Genomic DNA, 11,303 nt, shown 5'->3' with positions numbered 1-11,303 from the left:
TATACGAAGCTATGAAAAAGTATACAGTCGGGCTGTAGTTCCTATCGCCGGGTTTTACACTTTATCGCCATTGGCTATAAAAGGCTATAAGAAATTGTGTAGAAATTCGTGTGCTTTGGAAATCATTAAGTTTGATACGGAACTACTTTTATACTTACAAAACACACATTATATTTTCCTTTAAAACAATTTTTTTTTAATCAATTAAAATGAGAATAGTCCATACAGAGTGAGCAAACATTTCAAAATCATGAGTTGAAAAACGCTGACTCGGCGAGATTAAATATTAGAGCCTAACACAAAGCAGAGCGGCGACGCACTGGCGCCTACAAACCTAACAGGGATACTTCACGCATTGCGCAATGCGTGAAGTATCCCTGTTAGGTTTGTAGGCGCCAATGCGCGTTACGCGCACTCTGCCCGCCTCGCCTCGCCGCAGCCTGCCACGGCGTCTGAAGTAACTATTTCACACCAGAGGTATAGCACAGTATCAGAAGAAATTGAAGTTCTCCAACATATTAAGAATGACAGGCATCCTTCAAAAGTACGAAGCTTTCCTCGCAAAATAAATCAAGATACTGCGGCACAAAAAGAGAGAGGTAGTCAAGAAACTAACTAAGTCCTAGTATCCGTATTTAGTAACGTTTAGCATAAACTTTATCGTCTGGCTGTTGCATAATCGCCATCGGCTATAAAAGGCTATAAGAAATTGTACAACCGGCTACAGAAGCTATTGGAAATCTTACAGCCGGCTTTAGGTCTATAGTATTTTGGAACACACATTCTACTGCCAATTTTTACCAGGGATGGCGTTCAAAAGTATTGTAATTAATAAAAACACGATGACTGATCCAGCTGTGGGACCTAAGAAACTTCCAGTGCATCAATTTAAGCACAATGTTCAATATGACTCTTCGTTAAGCCTTAAATCGATCAAAATCCTCAAATAACAGGCACAAAATCTTAATTCGAAATTCACATATCTCGAGGTAACAGTGTTGGTTCCTAATTCTCAAAACACACAACTCGGTTTTTCTCTGTATTTCCTAACTGGTGGGGCTATTTTTAAAGTGTTCAAGGCATGGTGAAAAGCATACTATCATTTCTATCTCCAAGAATTACCTTTTAACTATCAAAAATAAGGAACGGAGACAGTTTTTTTGCTCTCCTGAAAAATCGGGTTTTCCGAGTTACGTGGTATGGTAGTTTCACCATCGAGATATTACCTAGGTGAAAAATGGGCTTTTAATGAATTTAGTAATAACCGAGTTACATGTATGCAATTCCATGCAACTAGCTTTCTGAAATTGACAAGTTAAGGGGGGGCTCTCCCCCTTAAAATGGCCTCCCACAGGGGTGCTGCATAAATCGACGTTGAAACTGCTGAGATGCGTATGTCGCTTTGCGGCTTTGCAGACTGCCTGTTATACTTTATTTTCTGCAAAGGAAACCTCTAATCATCGTTTCTTGAAAATTTTGGTGATTTTTCATCCATATGTGAAGAATATTCTGTAAAAATTTCAAGTCATAGCGTTGGTTCAGCCTCCTCTTAAAAAATAAAGAAGGAGTGGACATAGTGGGGATTTTTAAACACCACGACGGAAATACGCATTTTTGCAGTTCCACTGTCGATGTATGGAATCCTTTGTAACTTCCGTATAAAAACCCCTAAAAAACAGGTTTTGCATATAAGGTGATTCGATGGTTGCCATTTTTGGTATGAACTAGTGGCGATTCTGCAAATTGGCGACACAGTTTTACCTCCATTTGAATCCATAAAATATATCGATATTAGGTAAGGCAATTGAGGAATGCTGCCTCACCAAGAATCGATTGTTTTGCATACATTTAAATGGAGAATTATAACTGTATTGGCATCATTCAAGATTCGGCTTTGGTACAAATCAATCATGTTAAGGTGATTCGACGGTTGCCATTTTTTGTGTCAGAGTTACGTGCTATATATCGCATCAATTCGTTCCATAATTTCAGCTACTTGTCATTTTTTTCGAATTTTGAGATCGCACTTTTGTTGTCATGAGACTAAAGAATTCATGTACCAAAGACAAAGAAATTCAATGAATTAAAGGCAAGGGGTTTTCAGAGGGAAAATATAGCATTCGAGTGCAATTTTGATATAAGTATCGAATGCGATATTTTTCCTCTAAAAAACCCACGCCTTTATTAAGTTGAATTTCTTTGTCACATTTGGTACATGAATTGTTTAGTTTCATTAAAACAGGATTGCGATCTCAGAAGTCGAAATAATGACAAGGAGCTGAAATTATGGAACAAATTAATGCGATATATCGCACGTCGCTCTGTCACAAAAAAATTGGAACCGTCGAATCACCTTAAATGCCAAAAACGTTGAAACGGCGAAATTGAAATGTGGTTACCTTTTTTCGCGAGAGAGACGACGATTTGTCTGGAAAAATTGAGAGTTCACCTCCACTGCGAGAAAGCGATCAATTTTCTATGTTCTAAGCAAAACCTCAGCTTATTCTCACTTAATTGCTCGTCCAGGAAAATTTTTACGGCCACCAATATCCTCTCATTGTTTCAAATTTTTTTAAAGAGTGAAAAACGTGCCACCATGCCGCTCCCAACCCCCCCCCCCCCCATCCGCAACTGCAATAGGATCGCTTCACTTGTCTTAGTCTTCTTCACCTATTGCTGTGTCTATCAATTTCACTAATCGGTCTGGCGGGTGGGGAAAAACGCAAAATAGCAATCCGATACTGTGCACGAGGCAGTGGCGTATGCAGGATAAGGTTCCGAGGGGGGGGGGGGGACAAACCTCCCACCGGGAGGTCTGGGGGATATGGAATACCCCCCAGGTGGAGCGGGGGGTCCGGGCAAAATTTTTCAGGATTTTAACCTCGTTAAACCCCACTTTTTCACAATTTCAGTAAGGAAAATTATGAGAAGCTCTCCATTAGTTTCCCCCAAAAATACCCTTAAAAAATGGAAAACCGTTTGAACAAGACCAAATTGAGTGTTTTGTTTTAAGTACGAGATGAAAAAATCCACTAACTTCCTGAAGAAAAAATGAGGAAGGTAGACTCTCCAATTCCTTACGTTAAAAAATGTCCACTCGTTCCTCTAGGCGAAAATATCGTCGTGTTTTCTCTCCACTCGATTTTTCTTCCTTTCCCTCAATTTCTTATATTTTTCTTCTCTTTTTGGGGGACTCTGGAGAGGGTCCGGACCCCCTGCCCCCCTCCCCCGTAAATTATGCACTGGCATGAGGTGGTGTGGGAGAGCGGAATGGAAAACCGTCGGTACCAAATTTTGCAGTACAGCAGCATGTTTATTTAAGGTGATTCGTCAAGCTCAAGTGACATGGTCTAACTGGCATGCGATATATCGTCTCTTTTAGGTCAAAAATCTCGACAGATTTTGAATTCTCAGCAAAAGAAAAGGACGATAGCACCTGCGCATGAGTCTGAAGAATCATTCTAAACCCAAAAATCGGCAAAATTCAGAGAGATGAAAGCAGGATAGTGTTTGGAAAAAACCTCGCATTCGATACAGAAATCGATAGCTGAATCGAATGCGAGGTTTTTTTCTAAATACTATCCTGCTTTCATTTCTATGAATTTTGCCGATTTGTGGGTGTAGCATGATTCTTTAGGCTCATGCGCAGGGGCTATCGTCCTTTTCTTTGCTGAAAATTCAAAATCTGTCGAGATTTTTGACCTAAAAGATGCGATATATCGCATGCCAGTTCGACCACGTCACTTGAGCTTGACGAATCCTCTTAAGTCGACGTTGTTGCATTTACAAGGACGTGACACTGATGACTGAGCGGTTGTCAGATTGAGCTCCGGCTTCAGCGGGCACCCAGTAGCCCCGAGGTTTGAGTGGGATCAGAGGGTGGTCGGCAACCATGTCTAGTTTTTCCAAGGATTGGGCTCCTCGCTGTCTGGCCACGGACGTCGTCTGCTGATTCAGGGCTCTGCTTCCGTCTGACCCAATGCTGAAAGGTCCAGTTACGCGATCAAATTGAGCCATCACACTGAAGCTCTGATTCGTGGAAAAAGACCGGAGGTGAGGATGCGACCAATTAGAGGCCCAATTTGATGACTTAATTGGATCGTGTAACTGGACCTTCAAGCCTAAGCCTCAGGGCGATGACTCCTTTGGCATGCTGTATAGAGTATCTGTATAGCGGGAGTGTATAGACAGGTGTGAAACTCCGAAAATCCATCAGGCCTTCATCAATGCCTTCCGCGAATAAAGTTAGGGCTCAGAAATGCAGCCGACCTATGAATTTCAATTGGACTACATTTTGCAATTTGGAACTATAAATTCTGGCCCGGTCTAAAAACAACATATGTGCCATTCGTTTCCCTATGCACATAAGTCTTTTTTCAGATGAGCCAGAATTTATAGTTCCAAATTGCAAAATGCAGTCCAATTATCCAGAGCGATTTCCTAATACAATTGTTAGGAACCGTCGCTTATAAAGCACGTATTTGACTTAATTTTTGCATAAATTTACTCATTTTTGCGGAAGAACGCTTATTTATGTATATTCCTTGGCCATCTTGGTTGGAATATTGGAATCTGCAGACTCTGCAGACTAGCAGTGAAATTTTGTGTGTTAGAAGTTAGACCCGAGTTGGTCCATCATGTGCCCCTTAGTCTATAAGAATCTCCCATTTTAACCAACAGGATCGCTTCGCACTCCGAATGTCCTCTTTGTCTGTTGTTTTGTCTATCAATTTTCACAGTCAGCTTACAGACACCGAAATATTCAAAGGACAGCCGAATCATGGAAGTTTGTCTTAAATATTTCATGTAACGAGGTGGAGAAATGGTGCTGCATTCACACCATTTCGCGGGGAAATCAAAGCCAAAAAGTTCCAAAAATTATAATTAGAGTCAAAAATAATTTTTTTTAAACTCTAATGAAAAAAAACTCTTTTAAAAAAATTTATTTTTCTCTCTAATGATAATTTTTAGAACTTCTTGGCCTTTGATTTCCCCGCGAAATGGTGACTGTGGACCCAACACCATTTCTTCACCTCGCTACATGATACATACAATATTTGGGCCACTTCTTAGTGTTTTTTTCTCACTTAAATATCTTATTTTCTAGTTTACCGACACCTTAATTGCATGATTTACAGAATGAGCCATTTTATATCGTCTGTAATAATCATATTCCAGGCAATCCTGGCCATTGTTGACTTTGCGCGTGCCCACCAGATGAGCCATTCGCGGAATTCACTGCTGCTGGCCGCCATACCCAGTCAGTGGCCCCTCATTGGATCACCTTACTAAGCACCATTTAGCACTCGCTATGGTGATGACCTCTGACTTCTAACAAGCAACTACTCACGTAAGTAACTACTTACATTGAAAATGAACATTCAATGCAAATTTTAACCTATCTTCTCAAAGAATTGGACATTTCTCACAATGGTTACTGGCGCACGGTGGATCGACTTAATGAGAAAGGTAGAAAGGTAGCTTAAGAATTTCTTTACTCAAATTGCAATTTTTTAAGTTTATTTTGTCCAATTGTAAATTTTAAGGGGGACGTCTGTAAGAGAATTTTACAAAGAAACCACTAGACCATATTCGAAACCTCAAAGTTTTGTTTTAAAGGAGTTATAGGCTATTAAAGTTTCCACGTTTTTTCCGACTTTCCCCATCGACTCGTTCCAATGTGCAGCGGAGAAAATAATCACAACGCTGATGCCGCCGCTTTGCTGAATGTTGCTCAAGAAAAATGTAAAAATCTCTCTGCCGGCCGATTTTTGAAATTGACAGACACAGCTGTAGACAAAGAAGACAAAAGAGATATGGAGGGATCCTATTGGTGGAAGCGGGTGGTTGCAATAGACAAAGGAGGTAGAATAATAGACTGACGACCGGCAACCCACGAGAGACCCTACAGATAGTCCTCATTTGCCCCTTAGTCTCGAAGAATCACTCATTTCAACCAATAAGATCGCTCTATACTCCCTATATCTCATTTTTCTATCGCTTTGTCTATCAATTTCAACAGGCAGCCCCGCAGATGAGATGAAAATTATGAGAGATTAGATGAATCACTAGAAGGCCGACCTTTGCAAAAGAGGATTCCTTACACCTGCCAATATTTTGTTAGAAAAAAACATCAAGCTATACCACCGTTCAATTTAGAGAAATCCTAAGTATGGCCAGTCAATTGGTTCAGTGAAAACGTGTTTTTACTGAAGCAATTGACTGGCCATACTTATCAGATTGGGAGATCGGGAGAAAAAAATGAAAATTCAATAATTTTGGTGAATAAAGCTTTATAAAATATAGCTTCTAATTATATAAAAGTAACCAGTTTACTAAAGTCTTAGACGAAATAAAATAAAATTTAGTGACTTACACTATATAAAACCTCAGTTACGTTTCTCTAGAATAGAGAGTTAGTAAAACAGAAAAAACAAAAGCTTGATTAAAACAGACAACAAATTCAAAGAGAAATAAACATAATTGAATTGAGAATATGTAAAACGCACAATTTCCCAGATGGATTATTAATAAATGACCTGAAATTATGTTAGATATTAAACGGATTCTTAAAGATCAGGGACGGATTAGCCTTCTGATACTTTCAATTGGATCGGGATATGTTCCCGATACCCTCTGTAATAATTAAGTCTATGATCAAGTTATGAGTGACTGCTCTTCTTTTAGTGTTCAGAAAGAAAAGTATCGTGGAACTGTCAGCCGTAGTGTTTCGACCCGTATCGTTCTGGCTGAGGATTTTTTGCTGTTGTCTGTGTTTGTATTGTGAGTCTTCTTCGTAGAGCAGCTCGTGGGTACGTAATTTTCCACATCATTATTCCAGTGGCGTGGCGTGCTTTGCGATAAATCGTGAAATTAAACCTGTGAAAAAGGATCGATAGACAGGGTGTTAATAATCCTTAATAATCGATTCTTTACCCTAGTTTCAAATGGAAAAAAATCGATGATCGATCATTCACGCCTCGCCACTGCATTATTCCTCTTGACTTCTTCATCTATTCTCTTTATTTTCTTGGCAACGGGAATACAAACATCCTCATCTGAGCTCCAGTTTCGCGGCTGATTTCCGCATCTGACGATGCGACCATGATGACCGCTAGTAATTTGAGGCAATTGAAAAGCTATGATTTTCCTTCATCTACGCGAGATACCACACCACGTACGCCGTTCGAATAGGCACGCGGTCGATTTCCGCACCTGAAGATGCGAGCATAATGCCTACAAATTTTTTTGATTTTGAGTTTCCTCGTCCAAGATCTCTGCCTTAGTAGCAGTGGCTGTTGAGAAAAGTTGTAAAAAACTCGTAAATTTTAGAAAAACTTAAAATTTACTCCAAAACCACTTGAAAATTACGTAAAAAAAACTCTTGAAATATTCGTGTCAGGAAACCCTTTTTGGGGGCTTTTTTTTTACATAAAATCGAAGAAAAATTTAAAGTAAATTTTTTTACGTGAATTTTAAGTAAAATTTACGTATTTTTTAATACACTTCCTGCGGGCAAAAACGAGGAAAGTATAAAAGGAAAAGTTGCAGCCCATGAAAATTGAGGATATAGTTTTGTTGATTTTCACGTAAATTTTACGTTTTCTTTTTATTAAAATAACACTATTTTTTATTTAAGAGAATTCCCCAAAAGGGTTTCCTAAAACGAGTATTTTAAGAGTTTTTTACTTAAATTTACAAGTTTTTTACATTTTTTTGACAACTTTTTGTAGAATTTGTTTTAAGAGCTAATGCTACTAGGGTGACTGTTCAGTCAAGGACGAATGGCAAGAGAATAGGAATGTTCCATTATTTTCCGACTATTTGTAGATCCTTACACTCCTATGATCTAAGTAAGCATTGCTGAATAAAAGGGAATGCGGTATGTTTAAATATACTGTTATGTTTCATTGTTCACAGATTTTCGTCTTGTGGTTACACTTCACGTCCTTCTTCAACCCCGTCCAAGCTGTTGCGGTTACTATGGGGCGGAAAAAAATTGACATCTGCCCCATTGTCGATCAAAGGCTGCAGCAAGTGAGCACACTCCACCCCCATTTCATCTAATTGGTTCTGGGCTAATAGGCATTTGCACAAAATTTGTGCGAAAGTCCAATGCTGCCTTGCGAAGGAAGAATGCCGTATGAGCATTCGAGAGTTGCCAAATTTCCTCCGATATAATGTTTATATTTTAGGAAAGTTATAAATATGTTTTCTTGAAATTTTAAGACTCCTTAGATCAATTACAAACAAAATTATCTGAGAAATTGGAAGGAAAATATTTACAAATTTTCCTTAAAATTAGTGATTTGTCTGAGGAAATTTGGCAACGCTTGAAGGTTCATACGGCGTTTTTCTCTAGCACGGCAGAATGGGTCTGTTGCACGCAAAAGATACAGCCAACTGAATACCTACACTTTCTTCACGTAAATTTGCTCGGAAATCACCCTGAGCACAACTATAATATCTGAAATCCACTCCTTAGAGCGCAATTTTCGTTTGTAACACAATTTTTCAAAACCACGTATGCGGGCAGTTTTTCTTAGTGGCCGGTAGTCAGGCTTTCCTCAAAGAGAGACCTATAACCTAAATACACAAACGATCTCGTGAATTGTTATAAACTCTTCTCGCATAAGAGTTCAATTGATTTAAAGTCTTTGTTTTTGCAAAATATAAAAAGAAAAAAACCGCTCAAAAACGATTTAAATCATACAACGGAAAAAGTTAGGGACTTCGTTTGTTTTCTCAGATTAGTTTTTCTAACTCGTATCTGTGCAAACGTTGTTTGCGGTGACTAAGAAAACTGCCCGCAGACGCGAGAAATATTAATTGATAGTTACGTCAATACCTGATATCACTGCGAAGTAAAGATCCATGAACACATCAACACCCCAGAGCAGAAAAAGTACGTGCCTCACTTTTTTGGAAAGGCGAGTTAGTGTCGTTTTGGAAATCTTCGAGCATGGTCTGGCGAGTATGGTGAATTTGATAGCCCTATCTTATGCCGGTTATGAGATATAGAATTTCAAAAATCGCGATTTACATTTGAATCAAGGGGGCCAACGCACAATTTTTCCCGGATCTTGGAATGACTATAAATGGAGTTAGGCACCTTTTGGCTCTGCGCTACCGACAGCTATATTTTATTTGCAGCGACTAATTTTTTTTAGTTGTTTTATTTTAGTTTAAATGAGTTATCGGCCTCCTGTGGCGTAATCTGCAGTGCTGAGGAAAACCGCCGCACGACCAAATTCAGGCGTTGCCAAATTTCCGTTGGTAAATCTCGAATTTTCGGGGAAATTTGTGAATATTTTCCTCCAATTTCTCAGATACTTTTCTTGGCATTTTCACCTAATGTTCCTGAAAATTTCAAGGAAAAATGATCACAACTTTCTTCAAAAGTAGGCAACTATATTCTGAGAGGGAATTTTTTGACTCTCGAATGTTCATACGGCGTTTTTCCTTTGCTTAGCCAGTGTTCGGTATGTCTCACGTTCGTTTCACAATTGGGTTTCAAAGTTTTGTTTTTCTGCTGGTCTACTGGCTTACATTCTGTTAAGAACCTACAAACTTCTTACGACTCTATTTGGACTGCATTTTGCAATTTGGACCTATAAATTATGGCTCATCTGAAAAAAACACTTATGTGCATAGGAAAACTGATGGTACATACATTGTTTTTAAACCGGGCCGGAATTTATAGGTCCAAATTGCAAAATGTAGTCCATTTAATGTCCTGAAACATGAAGGGATGTTGAACCTTCCATCGTTAACTTTCCTCATTTTTTTTCTTTTTTCTATTTTCTAGGTATGTTTCATCAAACGGAAGTTCGGAGTTATGAAGAAAATCCACGAGCTTAGTGTGCTCTGTGATTGTGACATTGCCCTCGTAATCTTCACCAAGTCGAACAAATTGTACGAGTTCGCTAGCTCAGATATGAATGAGATCTTATTGAAATATGCAGAAAACGATGATAAGCCATATGAATCGTACACAAATAAAACTATAATTGAGGTAATTTTTAAATTTGATTTATGGTCCTGATGAGTATTAAACGGTTACGGCACGGTACAGTAAAGTGTAGGTATTCCAGCGGCCTGATTATTAAAACTATGTCGACGTCGACCCGACACGAAAATACATTGCCCTATCTTAACCAATCCTAAGGGAATCTCCACTCTCTTAGGGATCATGAAAAACAACTTAATCAGCCAAAATTCACGTAATAAAATAAAAACTTAATCTGGGGAAAAGGCTGCAAAAAAACAACAAAAGTTTTTTTGTTGTTGGGCAGCCTTTGTGTATTTCTTGAAACGGCTTTCCAAAGTCTTCATTAGTGGTGCTCTTGCTTTTTCTTAAAGCCCAAGATTAACGATGACAATAAATGGAATACATTTTGCAATTAGGAACTATAAATTCTAGCCCGGCTTAAAAACAACGTATGTGCCATTAGTTTCCCTATGCACAAAAGTGTTTTTTCAGATGAGCCAGAATTTATGGCTCCAAATTGCAAAATGCAGTCCAAAATGTCTCCTGTAGATCATACAAAAACTTGTAATATGCCACGATATATGCTGTGATATTATTAAAAATGTTTACCTCTTTCCTAGAACTTAAACAGTCGATACGGTAGTGCTCAGAACTCGTGCTCAAACAAGTGTGGTCTCACTGAAAGTATAAGCGGGGACTCAAGTAGCTACAATGGAGGATGCCTTATGGCTTACGGTGGTAGCTCATCTACAATCCAGCAAAACCATGACATCTCATCTTCATCTCTAATTTCTTCACGCGCATGTAATGAATCTCGGGTCATAGTAAGTTAAATGTTTCTCTTAATTTTTTTAAGAGATAATTATCTACTTTTGTGAAAGTTTAAATACATGTTCCTGAAAAATAAACCACACGAAACAAATAAAGCCATAAAAAAACGATATAACCCATGGTAGGTTTGATTTTTTTAATCCTTTTTTGTAGTGAAATCCAAAGGAACGAGTGTTTCAATTGTATCTAAAAATTAAGAAACGCTAGTCCAGCGCGGCTAAGAAAAATTTTGAAAAGAGAGAAAATGTCACCTCTGTCCTACTACTCTGCCGTGCTTAGGAAAAACGTCGTATGAACCTACAGGCGTTGCCAAATTTCCTTTGAAATAACACGAATGTCCTGGTTAACTTATGAATATTTTCCTTCCGATTTTTTTAGACAATTTTGCTCGCAATTTAATCTAAAATATCTGAAAATTTCAAGGGAAAATATGCACAACTTTCTTCAAAAATACATGAACAAGGGGAAGGAGGCGCGTTGA

At 38.5% G+C, this 11,303-nt stretch overlaps 1 protein-coding gene across 2 annotated transcripts; it reads left to right on the top strand.

The window, feature by feature from the left end:
- The first annotated feature begins 6,702 nt into the window (after positions 1-6,702).
- LOC140225572 (MEF2 transcription factor homolog) lies at positions 6,703-10,963 on the top strand. Of its 2 annotated transcripts, XM_072304832.1 has the most exons (4): positions 6,703-6,812; positions 7,921-8,037; positions 9,809-10,015; positions 10,612-10,963. In XM_072304832.1, exons 2-4 carry the CDS (start codon positions 7,984-7,986, stop codon positions 10,822-10,824), a joined length of 474 nt encoding a protein of 157 aa, XP_072160933.1. In that variant the 5' UTR covers positions 6,703-6,812; positions 7,921-7,983; the 3' UTR covers positions 10,825-10,963. The 2 variants fall into 2 exon arrangements, with proteins under 2 accessions (XP_072160933.1, XP_072160932.1); XM_072304831.1 differs by lacking the exon at positions 6,703-6,812 and having other exon boundaries at positions 7,867-8,037.
- The last annotated feature ends 340 nt before the right edge of the window (positions 10,964-11,303 follow it).

The sequence above is a fragment of the Bemisia tabaci genome, chromosome 10 (genome assembly GCF_918797505.1).
Source record: "Bemisia tabaci chromosome 10, PGI_BMITA_v3".
In the NCBI taxonomy this organism is placed as follows: domain Eukaryota; kingdom Metazoa; phylum Arthropoda; class Insecta; order Hemiptera; family Aleyrodidae; genus Bemisia; species Bemisia tabaci.
Note: the sequence above shows the minus strand (reverse complement) of the source record. Positions and strands in the feature narration are given on the sequence as shown.

Excerpts from the sequence above, each read along its gene's own strand:
- LOC140225572 (XM_072304831.1), top strand. The coding sequence starts at position 7,885 with ATGTTTAAATATACTGTTATGTTTCATTGTTCACAGATTTTCGTCTTG. Across the intron at positions 8,038-9,808 it reads TCGATCAAAGGCTGCAGCAA|GTATGTTTCATCAAACGGAA; the intron begins GTGAGCACACTC and ends TCTATTTTCTAG. Across the intron at positions 10,016-10,611 it reads CAAATAAAACTATAATTGAG|AACTTAAACAGTCGATACGG; the intron begins GTAATTTTTAAA and ends CCTCTTTCCTAG.